General features: G+C 39.2%; 2 protein-coding genes across 11 annotated transcripts; one reads left to right on the top strand and one right to left on the bottom strand.

The window, feature by feature from the left end:
• Positions 1–585: 585 nt before the first annotated feature.
• On the bottom strand, positions 586–25,403 carry LOC109039031 (lysyl oxidase homolog 3A). Of its 10 annotated transcripts, none has more exons than XM_072303923.1 (9): positions 25,125–25,403; positions 19,533–19,762; positions 16,899–17,045; positions 14,278–14,489; positions 10,514–10,601; positions 9,415–9,663; positions 3,880–4,138; positions 2,868–3,120; positions 586–1,725 (listed from the first exon to the last, which is right to left on the bottom strand). In XM_072303923.1, the coding sequence occupies exons 2-9, from the start codon at positions 19,702–19,704 to the stop codon at positions 1,603–1,605; spliced, it is 1,503 nt and encodes a 500-aa protein (XP_072160024.1). In that variant the 5' UTR covers positions 19,705–19,762; positions 25,125–25,403; the 3' UTR covers positions 586–1,602. The 10 variants fall into 10 exon arrangements, with proteins under 10 accessions (XP_072160024.1, XP_018909903.2, XP_072160021.1 ...); XM_019054358.2 differs by lacking the exon at positions 25,125–25,403 and adding an exon at positions 20,599–20,709; XM_072303920.1 differs by lacking the exon at positions 25,125–25,403 and adding an exon at positions 20,599–20,706 and having other exon boundaries at positions 19,533–19,899.
• Positions 6,973–8,337, top strand: mRpL39 (mitochondrial ribosomal protein L39). Its single transcript, XM_019054359.2, has one exon. It carries the CDS (start codon positions 7,094–7,096, stop codon positions 8,123–8,125), a length of 1,032 nt encoding a protein of 343 aa, XP_018909904.1. The 5' UTR covers positions 6,973–7,093; the 3' UTR covers positions 8,126–8,337.
• Positions 25,404–26,109: the final 706 nt, after the last annotated feature.

Below are 26,109 nucleotides of genomic sequence, written 5' to 3'. Positions count from 1 at the left end.
TTAAGTATGCTAATTCCGAAAATTATCCAATTTTTCAAATCAGAAGATTTGGCCATTTTTGGTACCATCGGGGGAAATTCTACTCGCTGATCTGAATCAATATTCTTAGTTCAATATTGTATTTATAGAATTTCACAAATTGATTACGATAGACGCACGGGCCGTAAGACGGTATATTATTACGCTGAATTCCATTCAAAATAGTATTGGCAAATCTTCATGACATTTGAAAATCGGCAAAAAATATATGCACACGGTTCTGTTCCAAAAAAAGGAACATTTTTCCTGTTGAAGTTTCTTCGGGAATACGATCTCGAATTTACAATTATGAATTAATATGCGCGCCTAAATTTTTTTTATTATTAGGTACAATCATTCTTGGATGTAAAAAGTGCTGTTTTTTAATGGTCTAATTTATCTCCTAACTTTTTTTAATACTCTACTTTCTTTCGAAGATGAGGACGTACATATTATAGGTACACGGAAATCATAAAATAATGTATGTTTCAACTTTCAAACGGCCTCAGGTAGAAGTTCCTCTGGACCAGGACTACTAACTGATGTAAAAATATGTAGTACAATGTCTATAAAGGTATACCTCTTTTATTAGTTTTGCATCCGTAGTACAATGGAATAGTATATTAACGACGGATAAGAACATATGAAAAATTATTCAAAAGAATTGTATGAAATTCATGCAATTTTATTATACGATATTTACAGATTCAACATCTCTAATAAATCAATATGCATTTGCACATTCATTGACTAATTTCAGTTTTCATGATTGTGCGACAGGTAAATTTAAAAAAATGTTGGCGTTCATTTTTCTAGGATAATCGTAAAATCAATGAGTTCTTTCCTCGGGTTTTGTAAACTAATTATCCTAACCAAAAGAGTGTTCGGTTTATTCATAATTTTTTTTCAATAATTTTTAGCTCTGAATAAACATTTATCTCAAAATTGCCCTATGTTTCCTAAGATACAGATTATTTGTAAACTTCTCCGGAAAAAAATCAACTGAAAATGTTGTATGGTAAATTTTAGGAAAAATTTAGGTATGTTCCAATGCTATCCCTGAAAATGCTGAAATATGCACGCCTGTATCAAAACTCACAAAACCCGATAGGTCTTCAAAATTAGATTATTTGGCTAGGTGTTTGAAAAAAATGTCTACTTTGACTAGTCTGCCGTGCTAAGGAAGAACGCCGTATGAGCTTTTAGACGTTGCCAACTTTCCTCTGATAAAAACAAAATTTACTAGGAAAATTGCGAATATTATTTTCCAAAATTTTGAGATAATTTTGTACGCAATTTTATCTAAAATACCTGCAAATTTCAAGAAAAAACATGCATAAATGTTGTCAAAAATACTTGTTCTGTCACGAGAAATTTGGCAATTCTCGAATGTTCATACGGCGTTCTTCCTTATTGGCACGGCAGTGTTAGCCTGCGACGCGTGACTTAGTCATATCATAAAACGCCTGACCCATGTCGAAGGGGTTGCCTTTCTGTCATTTTGAAGGATGAAGGAGTGAGGTTTTCTCTGGACGCTCCCCGCGAATACTGTAGAGTATTTAAAGGCAGATTTGTAATTTTCTGCTAGGGTCTGGTCAGGCGGCAATTGTAGACCCGGGCCGAGGACTCGGAATAGTAGAGGGCGCAGTCAGCGGCGTTGTTCTCGAAGGACATTTCGCCGACCTTGAACTCCGGGTTCACAGCCACCTGAAACAACCCGAAAACGGGGAGATTAAACCCTCGTTCCCGGCATCGGAGCATCATCAATCTCGAATCACCCCCTATCTCCCAAGCCCACCCCCCGCTCCCTCCTCGGGCTAACACGCACTCGAGTCTATTGCAAGAGCTCCACTCATTATTCGTCCGTTCTGATTAACGCTGTCAAATTGGCCTCAGAATCTGGCTGTCCGGACGTATACTGGACAACTGTACGGAAAAGTGCTGTAATGTTCGTCGTTTCCTTCAAGAAAAAACGTTAACAGATTTCAATGTTGCCGAATGTCCCTTTGCAAATTGCATTTTTACCCGGAGAACACTGAAATTTTGTTTTCAGTGTTCAAGAGACAAAAGGGAAATAAAGCAATCCTATTGGGGGAAGCGGATGGTTGGACAAAGGAGGTAGGTAATAGACTAACGAACGGCAACCCACGAGAGACCCTTTTGTTAGTCCATTATTTACCCCCTTGAGCCTATAAGCAACACCCATTTCAACCATTAGGATTCCTCTGGTGATAGGACATAATGTCCAAAAAAAATGGTCCAAAAGTAAAAACGTCCAAACCTATAATGTCCAACAAAACACAAAGGCTGAAACCAATAAATGCCCAGCTGAGTAAATAGTCCAATATAAAATTGTGAAAAATGAGCGTTAAATATATCTTTCTTATCATCTTTTTACCAGTTTTTGTTTTTACCAGTTTTGAACTTTTTACTTAGTTGGATATTTATTGGTTTTGGACCATTTTTTTGGACATTATGTCCTATCACCGATCCCTCTATATTCGTATCGTCTTTTTTGTCTGTAGCTTTGTCTATCAATTTCAATAATCGGCCTGCGGGGTGATTATTGAAACTGATGGACAAAGCTATAGACAAAGAAGACATAGGGAGGATGAAGCGATCTTATTGGTTGACATGATTGGTTCTTATAGACTAAGGAATAAGAAAAATGATGGACTAACTGTCGGGTCTTTCGTGGGTTGCCGTTGGTTAGTCCATCACCTACCTCCTATGTCCATTGCCACCACTTGCTTCCGCACCAATAGGATCCCTCCAAATCCCTTTTGTAGTCTTTGTCTATAGCTTTGTCTATCAGTATCGGCCTGGTGGAGAGAAGGGGGATTACTCACCCTGAAAGTGTAGTGGCCGGGCTTGAGATCGGTGATGTCGACCCACTGGCAGTCGATGTCGTGGCGGTAGATGTCGGTGCAGTTGACGCTGATCCCTTGCTCGCCGAAGTTGGCGCATGCGTACTCGGGGTGCGTCCCGCGCAAGCACTGGTTGTCCTCCAGACAGAACGAGGCCTTGTGCCCCTCGGCCACCTTCCGCCCGCTCCCGTCGAACACGTCGAACGTCGCGAACACCTCCATGCTGTGGAAGTGCCTGCAATCACACGCCATACAACAGTTTCGACCTCCGCGTCGTGCGGGGTGCATAACCATGCAAATGAAGGAGCCTTTCATCCAAGCCTCGTGTATTTCTTTAATGCACGGAGTAAAAAACTTCGGCATGTATGGAATACCGAGGTTTTCGGGCGGGACCTGCGGGCTGAATCTTGAAATTGGTAGACAAAGAAATAGACATGAAGTAGACGAAAGATGACGAAAAGGAGGAGGAGGGATCCTATTGGTAGAAGCGGGTGGTCGCGATGGATAAATGAGGTAGGTACTAGACTATCTAACGGCAGCCCACGAGAGACCCTTTAGTTAGTCCATCATTTTCTCCTTCAGCCTATATAAACCACCCATTTCAGTCAATAGGATCGCTCCACACTCCTTATGTGTTCTTTGTCTATCGCTTTGTCTATAAATTTCAACAATCAGCTATCGATTTCTGTATCAAATGCGAGCTTTTTTCCAAGCACTATTCTGCTTTCATTTCTCTGAATTTTGCCGATTTTTGGGTTAACAATGATTCTTTAGGCTCATGCGCAGGGGCTATCGTCCTTTTCTTACTAAAAATTCAAAATCTGCCAAGAGTTTGCACCTAACCGATGCGATATATCGCATGCCAGTTCGACCACGTCGCTTAAGCTTGACGAATCACCTTAAATCCTAAAATTTTTGTTCGAGGTCGTGTCCTATTGTTTTGAAGCGAACGATAACTCGAAGGACAATGGAAGAGGATCTATTATGAACTTACATGTGGCATTGGTGGAACTGCCAGAGGTGCTTGGGGACGGCGGGGCGGAAGTCGGCGGTCCCGATGTTGACAATTCTGGCTGTGAAGCGAAGTAGTCGCCGGGTTTGGGAGTACCAGTCGTATCTGGAGCTTTTGATCCTGTAGGCGGAGGAGGCGAGGCAGTTCTCCTCCATGGCGCACTGCAAGGAGTGCAGGCTCCGGTCCTGCAGATACGCCGACCGCTCGATCTCACCAGCGTCGATCACCAGGTCGGCCATCTCTGCAAAAGTCCTCGTCTTGTATCTACCGCTTCAAAGTGAAGCCCCAAAGATTCCCGCAACTTCCGCTTTTACCGACACTATCTCGGATTTGCACTTTCAAGACTCGCTAATGGGTCAGTTGCGCTGGTCACGGAATCGTGTTTTGATGCTTCATTTGTGCAGATCAACTAAAAATAATAAGATCTGTCGAAACAGTAAATTTCTTTGTTGAATATTAACCGAGATATCGACCTTTGAAAAATCGGGTTTTTGACGTCATCCACCGCGGTAGTGCATAACATGGTATGTACTACCGAGGTGGATGACGTCACAAATCGAGTTTTTCAAGGCGCAATACTTCGGTTAATATTCAACGTAGAAATTTGCTGTTTTGACAGATTTTATTATTTTTTGTTGATCTGCACAAATAAAGCATCAAAACTCAATTCTCTGACCAGCGCAACTGACCCATTCTGGTGAAGCTAAAAATAAAATCTCTAAAATTTGAAAAATATTCAATACTTTACTTATTTCATTTTTGTCCCGGACGACGTTTCGGGGGGTCTGCCGCTCCCGCTCTTTAGCGATGATAGTACGACTCATTATAATTAACTAGCTTTTAGACATTAAGTTGCAATTTTTAGCCAAAGTCCGTTAAAAAACTGGAAAACTCGATACAGAGGGAAAAAGCTCATTTGAGCAGAATTTAAGGCAAGTTTGTGAACTAGCTTTTACTAAATTACTAGTTAAGCTCATTATTATAATTTATACACACCAATTTTAGTATTTTTACTAGGTGTGTAAATATTTGATCTTATCATTTATCTCTTCTTACTTCAATTGATTTTTAGGTCACCATAGTCTAGGATTATATTGCCGTATTTTTGAAGCCTTAAAGAAACTTTTGTCCGAGGAAAAAAATTGAGTAAGGAAAGTTTTTAGTGCTTTTCTTTTAAATTTCAGCGATTTTATTCTTAATTTCAGTGTACTTAATTTAGCCTCATTTTCATTGTCAATATAACTAGTAAAACTGATCATCTTAACCCTCTATGGCCCTTATTATTTTGAATCTTGGATTCTAGGGGACTAGAAGTAGAACCTATGTTGTGGTTTTTGTAAAAACACCAAGTTTCAAATTTTTTCCCTGAGATTCGAAGTTTTAGGTAATGAGTTTTTCAAAAGAGAATACACTGATGAAAATTTGCAAAACCATATGCCACAGAGGAAAGTTTCAATTTGTATAAAAACAATGAATGCCTTGTTATGAATAAGTATACCATTATGAAAAAGAGGATTAAGTGATGGACAGACATGGGCGGAATCAGGGAACCCTCCCCAGAAATCTACTCGGCTCCATTCAAGAAATGTGAGAAATTTTGCTGGGTAAGTGCGTGATTTATTTTTCGTGTTGGGAATTGTAATTTGATCAATTTTTCAGTGAGAAGATCTCAAAATTGCCCTTGAGACGACTCAATTTTTCAACATTTTTCGGAGGCACCCCCCCCCCCCCCCCCCCCCGGGACCACCTTCTTATGCTAAAAGTTTTCCCGAAACCTATCTCTAGAGTTGGAAGAGGCCTGCAGACGCAGACAGACCCCTCTTGGTGGAATGTTTTTTTTTTTGTGCCCCCAAATCCCCCTTGTTAAAATGCCCCTCGGGTCCCTTCACGGGAATTTCTAGTTCCACCCATGTGAACAGACATCTACGCCAGGTTCACTTTATTTATTCCTCTCTGGCAATTTAAAAGACATAGGTAATGATTAAAAAAGCATAAAAGTCAGAAATAAAAGAACAAGATTATAGCACTCATTATTTTACTTTTCATTGAAATACACGTTTTTTCTTCATAGATGCACAGTAGCAGGAGGTATATTTGTTTGAACATGTGCTGAAATCCAAGACCTTAGATGGCTTTCGGTCGGATAGGAAACGAAATTAACTTCGCCACAAAGCGTAAAGTTTCTCAGCAAAATGAAGTAAAGTATCCACTTACAAATTGCAGGCAAATGCTGATCGTCTGTGACAATGGGTCATACCGATTATAGATGGCTGAGGTCGAAACATACTATCTCCATTACAACGTTTAAAAATCTCCCATAATGTTTCGTTTTTTTTTTTTTGCAAAAGAGGAAAAGAGCAAACAGCAAACAGCAAACATCGAGCTATCGAATTAATTGTTTTCACTTTTATTTTTTCTCACACCCTCCCCTCTACCCCTTAAAATAAATTGGAGCCATTACGTTTTAGAGCTTTCATTAAATGGCTAATTCCGAAAAATCTTCCTATGGACATTTATATTAAAACTGGAACCGTCCGAGCGCGAAACACAGCAAAAAATCATACCATATTATTCAAGTTGATCAACAAATTCAACGAAACCATAAAATTTCATGAAGGTTTTTTTCTCGGAATGGCCGGCTGAAACATAGGCTGTTCAACTTAATTGTTCCGAATTTTGCTAAAATATATAAAGTGAAATCAATATTTCAGCATGACTTGTTCAATCCCTCGATGTTTGTTCATTTTCGGTGTGGATTTAACATGAAATTTATCCTTGAGTATGATCGAAAGTTTGCGGGGCTTCGTTTTAAATACTATCAGAGTTTGTATTGATGTGATTTTCAAATTCGACCGGAGGTGATAAATCTTCGACAGAAATTCAACCATCAACTCCAAAAAATTAATAAAATTTAAATATACTCAAAGTGACTTTTCAAATTCAAATAACTTCGCCATGCACTAATCACTGATGCGTTATTCTTGAATGGAAGCGCTCGTCTATTTCATGTCCGTCATTTCAAAAAATCGCGCCATTTTTCAAATTTTCGTGGCGCGACGCCATCTGGCGCCACTTTCCATAAACAGAGAAACCCTAACCTCATTCCTAATCACAACAAAACTTTCCATGTGATACTGATGTGAATTCTAGATTTTTATGTTTTTCTGTGTGTAGTAAAGTCATTTCAACCGGTAAAATGTTTTCGAAAACCCTAGTGCGTACCTACAACTCCTTTTTAACCCAGAAAACTGCTTTCAAATTCCTATCGACAAGCAGTTCTGAGGTCTCTGTGAAATCAGTGCCGGAGTGGAAATCCAAGCAGATAGCTCTATTCGATAAAGAACTCAAACGCCAACAAGAAGCTGTCGGTCGAATTGAAAAAATAAAAGTGCAGTATCGTGGGACTCCTGAAGATGTTCTTCTCTCTATGAACAAAGGTGTTTCAACACCTTTTCATTGTGCGCAACATATGAGTGAAATGCTAACCAAGCGGTCCGCCCTCGCAATGGTTGATGGGACAGAATTGTGGGACATGCATCGTCCTCTCGAAAAAGACTGTGAAATACAATTGTTGCATTTTCAAGATCCAGATCCTTTTCAAGTCAACAGAGCCTTCTGGCGAACATGCTCGCTGCTGCTAGGTGGTGTTATCTCCAATGCGTTCAAGGAGGATATTCAGGTAAACCTTCATAGCTTTCCATCTCCAAATGTCCGCAGCGGTTCTTTCGTTTATGATGTTCAAATACCAGAACTCACAGATTGGAAACCCACCCAAGATGAGTTGCGGATCCTCAGTGCGGATATGGTTATCATGTCAAGGAAAGACCTTCCTTTGCAACGTTTAGCAGTCAAAGAAGACGTCGCCCAAGAACTTTTCAGCCACAATAAATTCAAGTTAGAACAAATTCCCTCCATTCTTGAACAGGCCCCAGACAAGAGAGTCATTGTTTATAGAGTAGGAGACCATATGGATATTAGTAGAGGACCCATGGTAGGAAGTACCCAATTCATAGGACGTTGCACCGTAGCATCTGTCCACCAAATAGAAAACGATAACCTTCATTTGTATCGGTTCCAAGGAGTCGCGCTTCCTAAAGGTATCTTCCTCAATCATTTTGCTTACGGAGTTTTAGAGGATAGAGCTCGTAGGTTAAACTCTAGTCTTTATTCGGGTCAGATCCTTACTGAAACATTCAAACCTAATTTGGAAGAGAAAGCAGCGAATTGAAATTAATTTTTGATGTTCACTCTCTAATGTACAAACTATGTATATAATTGCAATCACTTTTGAAGGACAGCCGATATCTTCTCTGTACATATGTTCCTACATGAAATCCTTCTCGTTTCTTTACTAGGATAATTTACATGCTTTAGCATTATATTGTTTTATCGTGTACCAGTACTGTGTTTTTCGTAATTAAAGACTTAATTTGTTTTTAATTTTTAGAGAGCTATTTTTCTTCTCTGATCATGCCATTTTAAGCAGGAAATATTTTGCCAACTAATATTAGGCAATCGATGATGTAATTGCAAAGCACATTTCTCAATTGTTGTTTTGCAAAATTGAATGCTGTTGTTTTATATTTTGAAGATCAATGAGTGAAAACTAATGTTCAAAATTGTCATGGAATTTAGTGTGAGTAAGGCCAGAATGAAGAGGGAGCAGAAAGAACTCCTAGAAATAAGTAATGTTTGTTGGTTTTCTTTTGAAAAAGTAAAATGTGACAAGATTTATGCAACATTGCGAATTGAGGTATGTGTCTTGCAACCATCACTGTTATAACGTGTTTCCTGAAATACTTCAGCAGTACATGTTCTAGCATTAGATAAGGTTTAATCCAAGAAAGAGAAAGTTCGTAAGATTTATCCGCCGGTAATTAATAATCACATACTTTATTTGCAAACTGTGTTAAAATTTATGCACAAACTTTCAGGAATTTTCTGATCCATCTACAATGCTGCCGAGCTAAGAAAGAACGTTGTGTGAGCCTTCAAAAGTTGCCAATGGTTCTTTGACAAATCACCAATTTTCGCAAAAATTTTAAAATATTTTTCTTCCAATTTTGCCAAGAATTTTGTGCAAACTTTTAACTTAAGTGTCAGGAAATTTTAAGGCAAAATATTCAAAATTTTCTCCAAAAATAAATATTTTCTAAGAGGAACTTTAGCAACATTCAAATGCTTGTAGGTACAACGTTTTATTCACAGCATGGCACAGAGGTAGCTGCAAAAGGTTAAGCAAAAGCAAAGGAATTTCAAGGGTGGAACATAACCATGAGTTTCAAAGTTTTATTAGTGAGTTTTTAATTTTACTAGCATTACTGTTAGGTTTTCTGTATTAGACCAAAGCATTGATTAGACGTAATACATTTTCATTGGTTAAATTTAACACCAATTTTACATTACATAAAAGTGATGAGTAGAATTAATACATCTCCATTGGTTTAATTCTATACCCAAATCATACTTGATTAAATTGGAGATAATTCATTTTCATTGTCGAAAGTTAATACCAACCTCTAGTGCATATAACTCCAGCTCCACCGTTCCTGTGGTTGGCGCAAGTTTTAGGTGATTTTGTGTGCGTACAGTACATCAAGGAAGCCTCGTCCCCTCTGCATTCGACATCAGTGAGTAGTACATTGTGGCTGTAATGGCTGTAAAAATGACCATGAGCAGCGTAGGTAGCATGGCCTAAGCCCAATTGTCTGCAAACCACATTTGCCTCCCTCAGACTCCAACCATCCCCACAGATCACTCCCCAATCTGTTAAAAAATTCAAAGGTATCTAAGACATGAATGTACCTAAGTGCTATGAAAAATAAAATCATATAAAACATTTCTTTGTAGGAACTGTTTATCATGGAGATCTGTGCAAAACACATTTTGCGCAATAATTGAACAGAGTGTAGTGGAAATAAACGGAGGAACTCAATTTAAAGAAAAAAAAATTGCATCTATAGTTATTTTAATCAAGGCTTATAGTGCAATGTTGCCTCCTAAAAAATCAAGAACTGCACAGTTTTTTTTTAGGATCCCAACTACAAACATCTAATTAGTCTTTCACCTCATATCAATAGAAAGAAAGAATCTCTAAACATCTTTCTCTGTTTCCGTTTAATGTGGCTTGGTTCTTTTCAGTTAAAATTTCAGGAATTTTTTCAAAAGGACGAACTCCTTAAGCAGCTAGGCTGCAGCTAAAATTCACCTATGCATAACATTGCACACTCGTGTGGCTTGAAATATGCGATCTCAAAAAAAAGAAATGAAAAGAAAAAAAAAATTATTTGAAGTTAATTTGAGACATTACTTAATACTTACTCCTGCTTCGATTTTTTTAAAATTTAAACTATCAAAGCACAACACTTTTCCTGGACCATGTTTCCCATTATTTTTCAGTTCGAATATCAAGTACGGACAACACTGATTCATGTGTCTCTATTTGGTCTTAAAGTCCGTAGCCTACAAAGTTGCTAAATACCCTGATGTTCTGAATATATTTTTAAATTTTATTTTGGTAATTCTCATGCAAGTTTGTAAAAGTTGAACTCTTAAACTTTCCATCGAGGTGTGAATTATTTTCGAGGAAACTATAAAGTAAAGTAGATGAAATCACCTGAATAACCGACACGAATCTCGACTTGCCCTTCCTCTCTCACTCGGCCTCCAGTCAAACGAATAGACAAGTGCCCTCCTGTCATGTCCTGAAATCAATTTGCAAGACAGATGCATGAATCAGTCAAATGTATGGAGCAAAAGGCCCTAAACGGAAGAAATTTTTACTCTTAGGTACTAGCTGCCGTGTTAAGGAAAAACGCCGTATCAGCCTTCAGGCGTTGCCAAATTTCCTTTGGCAATAACTAATTTTCAGGAAAGTTTTTGAATATTTTTCAGCAATGCAATTTCTCAGATAATTTTGTTTGTAATTTGATCTAAAACTTCTGAAAATTTTAAGGAAAAAAATTCAAAATTTTCCTCATAAATAAACATTTTATCCGAGAAAATGAGGCAACTCTCGAATGTGCGTACGGCGCTCTTCCTTAGCTCGGCAGTATGTAGGTCTCGGTGTCCAGGATGTGGAAAAGCTGCGGTGTACTGAGGTTTATTATGGGAAGAAAATCAGAAAATTAGAAAAATTCCTAGGAAATCGGTGCTGAAAAGCGGGAGTTACTCTTTTTCCGCTCTGAGATCAAATTATTTTACAAGTTGTGGTTCGTGTTGACCCGGCTTGTACGAAGGTATAAATTCGAATGCAGCTTGCAATAAGGAACCAATATCTCTGGCTCCGCCACGAAAGCACCTTTCTGCATAGGGAAACCAGTAGCATATAAGCTGTTTCTAAAATGAGCTAGAAATATGTCTCCTTTTTGCAAAATGTGGGCCAATTATACGTAGGCTGAAGATGGAAAAGTTGATTTCTTTCTCCTAACTTAAGAGGAAAGTCTTTCTCCACTAGAAATTCCAGAAGAAAATGAGGGAAAATCCCGAATGATTATCAAGGAATTTTTCCGTGGCGCCGAAATCATGGAAAGCCATGGTTGCTGACACCATGGCGCGGCGCTCACATCTTTACGAATACTCACGCTCTATCGTCCGATGAAAAACGAAAGGACATTGACTACTCGCGGGTTTGAATATCTGCGACACTCTGTGTAGGGACTCTTTTTTCTAAGATAAAGTAGTCCTTTCTGCGTTTACTTTATGACTAGACCCAGCCATGGCCGGATTCACCTACTTGCCGCCCATGGGCCGCCTGTATTTTGCCGCCCCCCTCTCATTCGTTTTGAAACTCGATAAAAACCATCAAATGAACGTGTCAGCGGGGGAGGGGTGCATTAGACGCATTTACTCATGTTGGACACATTTTTTTCGAAAGCTTTGTCAACACTACTTGCAAAAGTTCGCGGAACTTTGCGCGAAAGTTAAGTTCCGTAAACCTATCTCTGTGTGGACAAGGCCTTCCATTTATAAGTAATGAACGGAAAAATTATGAAACAACAAACATAAATGTGGATCAATGATTTTAACTTCCGCCGCCGCGCCGCGCAGACCGCATCGTATTTGGCGCAATGCGTGAAGTATTCCGACAGTCTTGTAGGCGCTATGCGTTTCACGCTGACCGCAATGACCGCACTGTGTTTGATACAATGCGTGAAGTATTCGTGCAGTCTTGTAGGCGCTAATATGTGTTACATGCCGATCGCTGCGCCGAGGGCTTCTCCTTTTCATCTCAAGTCCTCGTTATCATTTCTCTCTAAGTCGCGCCGTTCTGGGGCCAAATCGCGTGTTTGGTCTCTCTCTTAACTCGACTTATTGGAGGTGCTGTCTCTTGTATCACTAAGAGAAGACAAAATTAGAAATTACCATACTCTCAGGAAATGAGAGATTTTGTCGCCTTTTCTCGTTTGTAATTTTGTTTTTATAAATCCATTTATTTATACCTACACTTTAAAAAATTGGAAATTTTTGCCGCCCCTTAGATTTGCCGCCATGAGCCGCGGCCCATGTGGCCATCCCCTAAATTCGGCCCTGGACCCAGCCCACTTTTCAGGGAGGAAAGAACAGAACATAATGTAATTTTTACTTATATATTTATCAGACTTTATTTTGCTATAGTTTTGCAATCATACAATTCCAAGTATTTAGGCTTGTCATGTTACTTTCTTGTCGCATTTCATTTTTTCGAAAGACGAATACTGCCGTGCTAAGGAAGAACGCCGTCTGAACATTTGAGAGTTGCCAAATGTCTCCAAATAAGACATGTATTTTTGAGGAAAGATACGCTTATTTTTCCTTGATATTTTTCGATCTTTAAGATTAAATTGCAAATGAAATTGTCTGAACAATTTAAAGAAAAATTATGACAATTTTGCCGGTAAATTCGTTTTTTATCGAAGAAAATTTGGCAACGCCTGAAGGCTCATACGGCGTTCTTCCTGAGCACGGCAGGACAGTCCTCATTTCGTTCCAAATTCATCAGGATTCGTCTTTGAAAATTTTGCACTTGTTAAGAACCTTTTTTAAGTAAATTTTTCCTATAGGAAAAAAAAACTAACGACGGACGACTCATGAAAGTTGATTTAAGTCTAAACTCTACATTTCATGCCCCAATACTTATTTGTTGCCTTTTCGAGAGCCTGCATGCAGCATTGTAATACATTTAAATAAATAATACATTTCTCAGAAAATTGACTATGTCGCGATAAAAATCAGCTATGGTTTACTTAATCGGCACCATAGAGAGCGCTGGAATTAAGTTAAGGTGTAACCAATCAAAGCTTTAGTTAGTGTCGCATGTGACGACGGAGACAAAACGAATGTCATCTCAAGGCGCGGATGCATCTTTTCGGACTCCATGGATATCCGTGTTGCAGAAGTGGCGTTTTGAAGGCGTTTCGACTTTAGACACTCACCGCCTCTCCAGGGGCGCTCAGTGCGCTGGAGTGGAGTGAGTCAATGAGTGGAGTCTTACAAAATGTGGGAACATCAAAATCTCAAATCGATGCCAATACGGAATGCAGAGGTTTTTGAAGTAGTTTCATTGATGTTCTCGTGTAATTCCCTTCATGAAGCACTCCCATCAATTTATAAGAATTAGAAGAAATCGTCATCAAATTTTGCAGTTATAGCCGAAAATTTCATATCGACGGTGTAAGTCGGCAATCACATAACTCGGTTTTCGACGTTGCAGACTTCCGGTCATACTTTATATTTTAAACGGAAAACTACTCAACGGGTCATGATTTTTCTTCTCTGTGCGAAGAAAATTCTGCAAAAATTTCAAGGAATGATGTCAATCTGTTCTCCTTTAAAAAAATAACACAGAGGTGGAGATTTTCAGACACCGCAAGAGAGATAATCATGTGATTGCGGACTTACGCCGTCGATATCCTTTCTCACGTTGCCGTGAACGCTCTTTAACTCGTGAGCCCTGTCCACAACGTTTTTGTCACATGTCCACGGCTCATAAGTTAGCATAGTTTTGCGCTTAGTTCCTTTTGATTTAATGTAAAATATTTTTAATATTTTCCCAAAAGGAATTACTCCTATTTTTACATTGTTCCTTATCCATTCGTCTTCAGCACTGCCGTGCTAAGGAAGAACGCCGTATGAGCCATCAGAGGTTGCCAAACTTCCTTCAAGATAAACCGAATTTACTGAGAAAATTGTGATTATTTTTCCTCAAATTTTTCAGTCAATTTTGTCCACTATTTAATGTAAATCATCTGAAAATTTCATGGAAAAATATGCATAACTTTCCTCAAAAATACATGTTTTATTCCGGGAAATTTGGCAACTCTTGAATGATCGTACGGCGTTTTTCCTCAACACGGCAGAGTACTTTTTTGCATAAATACACCCATTTATAGGAAGTCTTACTTGGATTCGCTGTTTGTAGGAGTAGGAGCTGTAGGAGGATTTCTTGGTACTATAATTGGTTGTCCAGTTGGATTTGACGTCGTTGGTCTGTTGGCAGACGACCCCGGCGGCCTCCTGAGGGGTGCAATCGTGGTTGCCCCACCCGCTGAACTTGCATTGGGCCAACTCGTACTCGCTTCCACCGCAGAAAACGTCATCAATCCAGAACTTCTCTGTCAAGGCACAATTTAGAGACAAATTACAGAAACAAGGGTGAAGTTAGTCTGGGGTATAATTGCAAGAAAAGTCCAGGAGTATTTGGACGTACTTATTATGCTAAAAGAAACTATGTGCAAGTGGATCGGTGAGGTGTCCTCATGGTGAGCTGGATAAGAAAACAATGTAAAAGTGGATATAGTTGTTTTTAAGAAAATGGGGAACCGGGATTTTCTCCGGTAAAAATTGGCAGTAGAATCTGTGTTCCAAAATACCATAGACCTACAGCCGGCTGTAAGATTTTCAATAGCCGGCTACACAATTTCTTGTAACCTTTCATAGCCGATGGCGATTAAGCAACAGCCAGGCGATAAAGTATATGCTAAACGTTACTAATTACGGATGCTAGGACTTAGTGAGTTTTTGGACTAGGTAAGGTACTGCTCTCTTTTTGAGCCGTAGTATCTAGATTTTTTTTGCGAGGGAAGCTCCGTACATTATTTTGAAGGATGCCTGCCATTCCTAATATGTTGGAGCGCCTTCAATTTCGTATGATACTGTGCAATACCTCTGGTGTGAAATAGTTGCTTCAAGCGCCGTGGCACACTGCGGCGCGGCAGGCGGGCAGCCAGCGCGAAACAAGCATTGGTGCCTACAAACCTAACAGGGATACTTCACGCATTACGCAACGCGTGAAGTATCCCTGTTAGGTTTGTAGGCGCCATTGCGTCGCCGCTCCGCTTTGTGTTAGGCTCTAATATTTATTCTGGCGGAATCAGCGTTATTCAACTCATCATTTTGAAATGTTTGCACATCCTGTATCGATTATTCTCATTTTAATTGATGAAAACAAATATGTATTAAAAGAAAATATAATGTGTGTTTTGTAAAAATTAAGGTGGTTCCGTATCTAACTTAATGATTTCCGAAGCACACGAATTTCTACACAATTTCTTATAGCCATTTATAATCGATGGCGAAAAAGCAACAGCCAGGTGATAAAGTGTAAAGCCCGGCGATAGGAACTATAGCCCAGCTGCCTAATTTTTTATTGCTTCGTATAGCCCGGCCGTATGATTCTCTCCGCATTCTACAGCCAGCTATATGATTTTCTGTAGCCTTCTTTAGCCGGCTATAAGAATTCCTATGGTATTTTGAAACGCAGCTCTAATCGCCAATTTTTACCAGGGTTACATTAAATCAAAAGGAAATGAGCGCTAATTCGTGAGCCATGTACATATGACAAGAGCGTTGTGGACGGGGCTCATGAGTCAAAGACGAGCGAGAACGACAATGGAGACGGCTTCGTTGTCGCTGACGTCACTGGCACTTTAAAATCCCCATTCATTTTTATGGCCTGAGCACTAACGAGCACACCCCATCTTACCACTTGCATATAGTTCCTTTTACCATAAATACGTCCCTATTTCTTCTTGGGCTCGAGAGTTTCACCAAATACTGCCGTGCTAAGGAAGAACGCCGTATAAACCTTCATGCGTGTGTAATTTCCTGGTAAACTTATGGATATTTTACTTCCAATTTTTCATATAATTTTTTTTACAATTTCACCAAAAGATCCTGAAAGTTTCAAGGATAAATATTCATATGTTTCCTCAAGAATATAAACATTTTATTGAAGGAAACTCGGCAATTCTCGAATGTTCATACAGCGTTTTTCCTCAGCACGGCAGACTCGTAATTCGCGGTGCCCTTCTCTGACCAAGTATTTAGGGAGCGCTTACCAACGCAAAGGGGGTCAGATGTTTCTAAAAATTGTAAATTCGCCTTCAATCATCGTGGTATAGGCCAAAGAGGTGAGCACTCTGCTTACAGCACACTGCGAAAAAAACACACATTGGATCTAGAGTCCAGACTCTTGAAAACATTGACAAGAGAAAGGACTCTTGATTCAATCAGATTTAAGCTTAAATCAAAAGGAAATCCGCTCAAATTAAGAGACTTGGTTCTTGATTTAAGCTTAAATCTGATTGAATCAAGAGTATTTTTTCTTGTCGATGTTTTTAAGAGTCCGGACTCCAGATCCAATCTTTTTTTTCCCCCAGTGCGATACATAATTAATTTGTGTTTTGTCGTCGGCGTTTTTCACAGTAAGGGACTTTGAGAACAAGGCGCATAAGTGCAGTATTCCTTTTTGGAAAAAAAAAATTGAAATTTTAATGATACCAACTAAAACTAGTCTTATAAAATATATTGCCTGAAAAATTCACTATCATAATCCAATTTTTAAATATCGAAAAGAGAGTTTGAACTTTCAAATTCTCTTTTCGTCCCTCAACGTGATCAACTATTAATTTTTTACAAAGATCTTACGGCTTTGTCGAATTCGTAATTACTCGCAATTCATTTCTTCCCAAAATGCAAGTTGGTGCGTCCCTGTTAAACTAGGCCCATGCAATTGTACTTACTTCTTGCTTGACCGAAGTATGAGTCTCTGGTGACCCGCTGGTAGTCTCGGTAACCCAACTGTCGACAAACAACCCTCGCTTCGGCCTCGTCGAACTCATCATCACAAACGCTGCCCCATCGTCCGTCGTGGAATACTTCCACGTTCCCTGTCGAAATCAGGTACAAAAGGCAAAGTAATTAATGAGGCGTCCAAGGAAGGACAGAGAGACCTAACCTTGAAAAAAAAATTAAAATTACCTAAAAGAAATTGGTATGTTAATTGGCCCCCATGCCTGAGAGAAAAGTCAGTTCAGATCTTCCGGGGCTCAGAATGAACCCTAGAATGAATCATTTTTAATCGATTCTTTAGAAATTTTAGGACAACTTTTTGAAAATCGCCGGAATAGCTGGTGCAATTTTTTTCTTCTTTTTTTTAGAAGACAAAGACTCCAAAGAAAAAATAAATTATGACAGGAAATCTTCAACGTCTCAAACGGAGATACTTGGTTTCACACTTTGCACCTGGATGAGCATGTGCAGAGTTCGGGTTACAATGCTCCTTCATTTAAATGGTTATGCAATTTAAGATACAATACAGTCGTTACTATTGTATCGGTCATTTTTCACGGCGCGCAAGACGTCATTCGCGCCTGCATCTCAATTGAGGAGCCTAGAGGACAAGGCGCATAAGTGCAGTTTTTGAAAAAATTGAGATATTATTTACCTAATCATTTCATGGTAAAACTAGTCTTAATGTATATTCTGTGAAAAATTCGCTGCCAAATTCAAATTTTTAAGCATCACAAAGTCAGTTTGAGCTTTCTCTTCGCCATAAGGATGCATGCAATATCAGAACTTCAAACACGTATTTCCCGAATTATCAAAAACTACACTTGTGCGTCGTGTCCCTCAAGCCCCTCAATTCACCTTTACTCCGAAGAAATTACGAAAGAGTCAGCTAAATCCCCTGATCCCTTTTGATCATTCAATAGAGTATTAGCAGGTGTCTACTAGGAAACTACTGAGTGAACAGAACACGAGGATACCCTTGGTTCAAGAATTGAACAATTATTGGAGAACATATTACAAAATGATCTAAACCTGCTAAACTACACGTGTTTAAATGGGAAATGCCGCCAGATATAACGTCACTAGGCAGTGCATTTTCTCTTTTTTAAGTCTATTTCTGTACTATTTACCACATCAGAAAAAAAATATAAAAAAATACCGTGAAATCAGCTCTTTAAACACTTTCAGATGAAGCAATAAAAAATTTGCGAACAAATTCTTCATTTAGTCATTTTTCCAATTACCGAAAAAGAACCCAACATAGAAATTCAATAGGTAATTTAATCATAATTTTCTGCTCAACCCTGGTAAAAATTGGCAGTAGAATCTGCGTTCCAAAATACCATAGACCTAGACCTACCCGGCTGTAACATTTCCAATAGCTTCTATAGCCGGCAACACAATTTCTTATAGCCTTTTATAGCCGATGGCGATTAAGCAACAGCCTGGCGATAAAGTGTATGCTAAACGTTACTAATTACGGATGCTAGGACTTGGTGAGTTTTTGGACTACCGCTCTCTTTTTGGGCCGTAGTATCCTGTTTATTTTGCGAGGAAAGCTCCGTACTTTTGAAGGATGTCTGCCGTTCCTAATATGTTAGAGCGCCTTCAATTTCGTATGATACTGTGCAATACCTCCGGTGTGAAATAGTTGCTTCAAGCGCCGTGGTACGCTGCGGCGCGGCGCGGCGGGAGGGCAGCCAGCGCGAAACGCGCATTGGCGCCTACAAACCTAACAGGGATACTTCACACATTGCGCAATGCGTGAAGTATCCGTTTTAGGTTTGTAGGCGCCAGTGCGCCGCCGCTCCGCTTTGTGTTAGGGTCTAATATTTAATCTCGTGGAGTCGGCGTTTTCAACTCATGACTTTGAAATGTTTGCACACCCTGTAAGGATTATTCTCATTTTAATTGATGAAAAAAATATGTAGTAAAGGAAAATATAATGTGCGTTTTGTAAGTATTAAGGTGATTCCGTACAAACTTAAGGATTTACAAAGCACACGAATTTCTACACAATTTCTTATAGCCTTTTATAGCCGATGGCGGAAAAGCAACAGCCAGGTGATAAAGTGTAAAGCCCGGCGATAGGAACTATAGACCGGCTGTATAATTTTTTATCGCTTCGTGTAGCCCGGTCGTATGAGTTTTTCAGCTTTCTACAGCCAGCTATATGATTTTCTATCGCCTTTTTCAGTCGGCTTTAAGAACTCCCATGGTATTTTGAAACGCAGCTCTTAACGCCAATTTTTACCAGGGAAATTCAATTTTTCATTTTTTCATGGCTATCGCGATACTGCCGTGCTAAGGAAGAACGCCATATGAACATTCGAGAGTTGCCAAATTTTCTCCGATAAAATGTTTATTTTTGAGGAAAATTATGAATATTTTCCGTTGAAATTTTCAAACACACTAGATCAAATTACGAAAAAAAAAATTATCCGGGAAGTTATGGCCGAAAAATATTGAAAAATTTTCCTGAAAATTAGTGATTTTCCAGGGGAAATTTGGCAACTCCTAAAGGTTCATACGGCGTTTTTCCGTAGCACGGCAGGATTAGTGATTTAACAAAATATAAGACGTACCCTCAGCCGCAGTGCGTCCGTTGACCAATCGAACCACACCATCGTTGTACTTGTGTTTCTTGGTATAATATTTTTTCACTTCGACGTAGCGCTGATAGTCCCCCAAATTCGAATCCACGTAGTTGAGCACGGATAAGGCGAGGAGGAACTTGACGATGAGCTGTAAAGCCATTTCAGAAACAAACACTGACGGATCTTGATATTTTCCACGCTCTACCTCAACTGACACACTATCGAAATTCAAAACGAACGTTGATGATGGATTGTAGTCTCTGTATGCTATCAGATGGTCATGAAATTGTAGAATATATAGGTATACATTTACTGTTGCGATTGCATGCTTTTACTTTTTGAAGCTCAATTTCTACTATAAAAATGAAACATAATTTTATTCTTCCACAAACAATTTGGTGCCTCTAAGGCATCACCACGGTTCCTGATTTCAGTTGGATATTCGCGAGAAATATTCCGAACAGATAAAAAGATATAAAAGTATGAAGTATGATAAACGTTTCTCTACTTTACAGGGTTTTCTGCGATATTATTGAAATCCTTTAAGGCTATTTTCCAAAAATGAAGCTGTAAGGAACATTAATTTTGATTCTTTTCAGAAAAATGCTCTCTAATTTATGATTTCCTTTCCATTGATTTATCTCTTATTTTCAAGTTTTGTCAAAGAAATATTTTTCTCATGAATTTTTTTTGTAAAAATTGACCTTAGTGTTCTATGGTAGGCACTTATCACAATTTTCTATTTGATAGATTTATGATTCGGATTCAAAGTGAAGAAAAAAGGAGATTAAAAATTAATATTTTCCATTCAAAATTGATTTTCTGAGTTATCTTTTTCTCTTCACTTTTCCACCAAGGGATACATATTTAAACGAGATTTAGGAATAGGTACATTTTCTGAAAATCACACTGCGGTATCCTTCCTCATGTGTCTATTATCCTGGGCTTAAAAATGATTTAAATATTTTTCAAACGAATTATTATGTTGCAAATGAATTGAGGGCTATTCAAAACTTGTTATCAAACTAAACGAATTAAAGAGCGTATTTGAGACCGCGTGGAGGAGGCGTCTATCCTAGCGAGGGCTCTGACAACCGAAGAGAGACTTTTGCCGCGGACCCGCTAGCGCGCGAAAAACTAATTGGCGGGGAAAAAGCGTATGAATCAGAATCTCTCGGTCATACGGGAGAGCCTGGAAGGCTTCTGGCGGAAACCTAATCCGTTTTTCCTTGAAATTATGTTATTGTTTTGACATTTGAGCGAGTCAAGTGCATGGAAAATTGAAACCGAACCTCGCAAACGAACCGGAGAGCTGAACTCCTCCGACAGGGGAGTTTCACCTCCACATGTTTTTCTTGTATATCACAGAAAAAAAAAGAAAAAATTTCTTAATTATTCATTTACTTTTAAATTCAGGGTGGTGAATGACAAGAGAAACCTGGAAAATTCAGCAGGGTGTCTTGCATCAAGATTTTCCCGATTCCATCAGGATCTGCGGTCAAGGATTTAATCCCGATCTCATCAGGATTTGAGGGAAAATCGGTCGTAACGTCAGGATTTGAGAAAAGCACTTGTTTTTAATCCTTAGAACTTAATTCTGAAGTTCTTTTTTTTTTGCATACGCTTTAGCAGAAATTTTAATTTTTCTCCGGAAAAAATCAGGATTTGGAAAAATTATGAAATCAGGATTTAGCAGTCAAAAATCTGAAAAAAGCAGGATTTTTCAAAATGAAATAAATCTAGACACCCTGTTCAGGTTTTTTTTCATACCTGGAAAAGTCCAGGAATTTTTCCATCTGTAGCGGGGTTCACACTCAGGTGTTACATGTTACCTAGCCGAAAAATTTGAGCCCGTTTTAAGCATATGTTTAATATTTATAATACCTTCAAAGCAACGAATGGCTACAGGCACCAAAGGGTATTTCAAATTAAATATTCGCATGAAAATTAAAAACATACTTTTTCCTCCCAATCTCTCCCCAGCTTTTAATTTTCGTTCATCTTCCTCTTTCCCTCTCACTTTCTCCTGTCCGCCCTTCAGCGTAGAAATGGAAGTCGCGAGAAAAGAACGAAACCTCTACGAGGTAGCGAGAACAAACAGAGATGGGAATGCTCCTGCATTTAAATAGTTATACAATTTAAGGCACAGAGAAGTCGTAACTATTGTATCATGCCATATTTCACGGGAGGGAGAGGAAGGTCCTTAGGGAAATATTATTTTCCCCCTAAGGAATATTCCCTTCACCCTTCCCCCAGTAGATAATATGTCTTCCTAGCTGTGAGACAAAAATTGTGCTCTACACCATCCAGGAAAATGTCTCCCCCCCCCCCCCCTTCAAATTCTGTGTCTCATGTTTTTCGCTCATTGAAAACTAACATATTTGCTGTGTATTCCATATATCACTTTGTACCTATGTAATAATATCATATGGTTTAAAAATGTCTTATTTTTGGCCGTACATTTATCCTTAAATCAAGGTGAAAAGAAAGTGTCCCAGAAGAAGATTCACGTCATCGAAAGCGCCTCCAATTGCGTTTTAAAGGTCTGAAAAAAAAAAATTGCGATGTGTAGCGATTTAATCGCCATACATCGCAGTTGTTATGCGACACTATCTCGATATATTGCCACCGATATAATCGCGATAACCAACCGATGAAATCGCTTTTTATAGCGAGCCCTGCTACTTGGGTAATTGCGTTTTGAAGATATGAAAATTTCAAAATTTTCTGGAGAGGCCTCCCTCAGACCCCCGTTGAATAAGTGGGGTTGCTTCATGTTTGGATGGGGAGGGGGGGCGGCATCTCTACTTTTTGGGAGGAGCTCTCATCTGCGTGGGAGGGGGATGGAAACCACTACTACAAATTCGTCCATCACGGCGGTGTTTTTACCGAAGTACAAGAGGGCGTAAAGTGTAAGAACAAGCGAAAGAATAAGCTGGATGAAGAAGTCGAGAAACCGGATACACTGAAACTGTATAGGGTGCGCCGGGAGGTGCGTTGCATTAACTCGTTGCTCGTCGCAAGCGAGTTGATTGTCGAGATGCATTTCGCTCTGGTAACCCGATATATAACCAACGCTTTTTCCCGCTTCCCAAGCACTAAGTGCCCGAGTGCTCCACATATTGCCTTCTGACCAGGATCACTCCCAATTTCAGTGCGAAATATGTGTCGATGCACTCACTTGACAATGCTTGTTCAATGGAGATGTTGCATGTGTGAGGAATTTGCGATTTGACTGTCGATTCTCATGTAAAAGTTTTCGAGAAACACGCTGGTGCAACTGGTTTTCTATGAAATCAACTCCCAAGCTCAAAAAAACCTCTCAAGTTGAGGCCAAAATGGAGGGGATATCCCACGCTGAAAATCTCTGTCTCTATGTTATTTTTTTACAGGAGAACAAATTAACATCATTCCTTGAAGTTTTTGCTTAATTTTCTTCGCACAGAGAGGCAATAACGGCAGTTTTAAAGAATGGAGATGTTGCATGTGTGAGGTATTTGCGATTTGACTACTGATTTTTATGTCACAGTTCGCGAGAAATACGATGGTGCCGCTGGTTTTCTCTGAAATTAACTCCCAAGCTCAAAAAAAGCTCTCAAGTCGAGGCCAAAATGGAGGGGATATCCCACGCTATTTTGAGAGTCCAACTCTACATCAAAACAAACTCAAGATGCAAAGATAGGGAGCAAATAAATTAGCAGGGATGCCAAATCATTTGGGGACTCCACAACTGAAAACACGGCAACCCTGCTAATGTATTTGCTCCCTATCTTTGCATGGAGAGTTTGTCTTGATGTATACGCGGACTCTCAGGATAGCGTGGGACATTTCCTCTATTTTGGCCTCAACTTGAGAGCTTTTTTTAAGCTTGGGAGCTGATTTCAGATTAAACCAGTGGGACCATCGTGTTTATCGCGAACTTTTACAGAAGAATCCATAGTCAAATCGCAAATTCCTCACACATGCAACATCTCCATTCTGGCTTTCAGTCGGCCGATCATTGAAATTGATAAACAAAGCTATGGACAAAGAAGACAGAAGAGATATAGAGGGATCCTATTGATGGAAGCAGGTGGTTGCAATTGGCAAAAGAAGTAGGTAATGGACTAACTAACGGCAACCTATGAGAGACCCTCCCTCGTTAGTCCATCATTTACCCCCTTATTTTATGAGAGCCACGCATTTCAACCTATAGAGTCGCTCCGTGCTCTCTGGTAGATGGTTTCGGAGAGATGAAATCCGGATTCCTTGCGAATCCCCTGTTTGTTTATTCCGTGGTTCTTGACTTCAAAGTGATCTAAAATAACCCAGAAAAAAAGTCTGATGCCGGTAGTCTGGAACACACTGACCGCGATGTCCCAGGATTGAACCGTCAAACTGCAGAGGGAGCGTGTTATGGGGGTCAAAATCATACGTTTTTCAAAAAATGCCCTCTAGTTAAAGCTGCAATCTCCAAATTTTTGGGAAAATCATCATTTTCCAAAAGCAAGAACTACCTACTGCTCATTGTTGCCAAAAAGGTTCAGGAAAAGAATGTCAGAACAACCCTTGCAAATAAAAATTTAAGCATCGTGCAAGTTATTCCCCTTTTCACCGATCATGTCTTCCTCAATTTTCGGAATCAGATCGTATTTATCAAACTGATAAAGAGGAAATAATTTGTAATTATTGGCGCTGATTGATAAAAATTGACGTATTTCGCCCGCATAAGAGATCTTGTCAAGTTCCTTATTTTAGGAGGAGACATATTTCAGGGATGAAAAATTAGATACCAACAGATTGAAGGGTGTTTTGTTTTTGGTCTCGCAGCAATAGCTTGGTTCTCAAGGCTTGTAAAATCGAGCGAATTCATTGGGTAATAATGAGTAAAAAATCTCCTGGTTTTAGGACTTGAAACTTAGAAAATTCTGTTGCAATGTTTTTGAGGCGCAAATTGCTAGCCGTCAGGATGAAGGCGCATTCAATCTCTGCCCGTATTATTACCAACACACCTGTATACCGGTCAAAATAAAAAAAACAAATGAGCATAAACGCACGTATTCATGCTAAAAGGAACAATGTAAATATGTTTTAATCAAATGAGACTATATAAATGTATAATCACACAGGATTGTGTGCTTCACAGTCTCCTTTGACTCTTTTATAATTCCTCACCTTCCGGCCAGTAGGTATCACGAGCGCCTAGCGTCATGCGACGTTTAAAAATTTCCTCCACCATTTATTTTTTTACAGAGGAATTGTTCAACAAAGCTGTCCGAAAACTTCATTGAATTTTCTTTATGCTGCCGATAAAATTCAGAGGAATTTTCAAATACAGATTCAACCAACAATTGCTCTGTAAAAAGAAAAAAAAAGAAAAAAAAAGAAAAAAAAAAAGGCGGTGAACATTTTCAAACGTCGCATATGGCGCTTGTGATACTTTGGCCGGAGGGTGACGAACTCTTTTGCAAATTAATTGTCCTTTTAGGCAAACAAAAAGTCACAGAGTTTTACACGTTCAAAACAAAGAGCGGATTAAAAACTAGTTTGGAATCAGGAGAGAGTGGAGAAGGAAATTAAAGTTAATGTCGTAGTACTTACTCCCCTTTTTCAATGAAAATACTCCTTGAGGCAAATGAAAGGAAGCGTCGAGTTGAACACTAAATGTGAAGGGTGCCATTCTTCGAGTTGGGCTGTTTTCTCAAGTGTATTATCCGCCTATTTCGCAAGGATTTTACACTGAAAGATGCACTTAATTTTCGGGACTCCATGAATTAAAATTTGACCATGGAATACATTAAGGAACTTTCGATTTAATTATGGAAGTATGAATATCCCACTATCTAAGGTCACAACTTTGCTCTTTCGTTTTCCCCCGCGGTTGCGCACCTAAATCCAAAATTTAGCTCAACACAAAATTCCACTCAAAATTCACTGAAAATTTGAGAAACTAAAAGTAATTTCTGTGACCGATTCACGACACTTCCGCGTAGGCGAGGACTTTCACTCGCGAATGCAGCGTCCCGGCAAATGATGACAGAGCACGCGTCGTTCTTCCAAAAGGACTTTTCTCAAGTTACACAGCGACGTATAGGGATTGTCAACTCTGTTACCACATTTCATCCTCCGAGATTAATTTTTAACCATAGTCGGGTCTTTCACACCCAAGACTTTTCATGACTCAATGCCAGAGCCGTAAACACAAGTTTTGAATCCTCACCACATGTTGACGGCTAAAATCGAAACATGCATACCCCCGATTCCGGAAATTCAAATTTTCGCGTGTGTTTCATTTTTCAGAGCAAAGTAGCAAATAGTTTTTTTTTTTTTTTTTTTTTTCGCATTAAATTCTCTGGGAATTTCCTTTACACAATGAAAAATCTTCAAAGAAGAGTTCCGATTGATACCTCTGTGTGGACAAGGACTTCCATTTGTAAGAAATGAACGAGGAAAGTATGAAAGAACAAACATATATGTGGTTTAACCATATTAACTTCCGGCGCCGCGCGCCGCGCTGTGTTTGACGCAATGCGTGAAGTATTCATGCAGTCTCGTAGGCGCTATGCGTTTCTCGCCGACCGCTGGT

Source organism: Bemisia tabaci, chromosome 9 (genome assembly GCF_918797505.1).
Source record: "Bemisia tabaci chromosome 9, PGI_BMITA_v3".
In the NCBI taxonomy this organism is placed as follows: Eukaryota; Metazoa; Arthropoda; class Insecta; order Hemiptera; family Aleyrodidae; genus Bemisia; species Bemisia tabaci.
The sequence above is the reverse complement of the archived record's forward strand: the minus strand, read 5'-3'. Positions and strand labels throughout refer to the sequence as shown.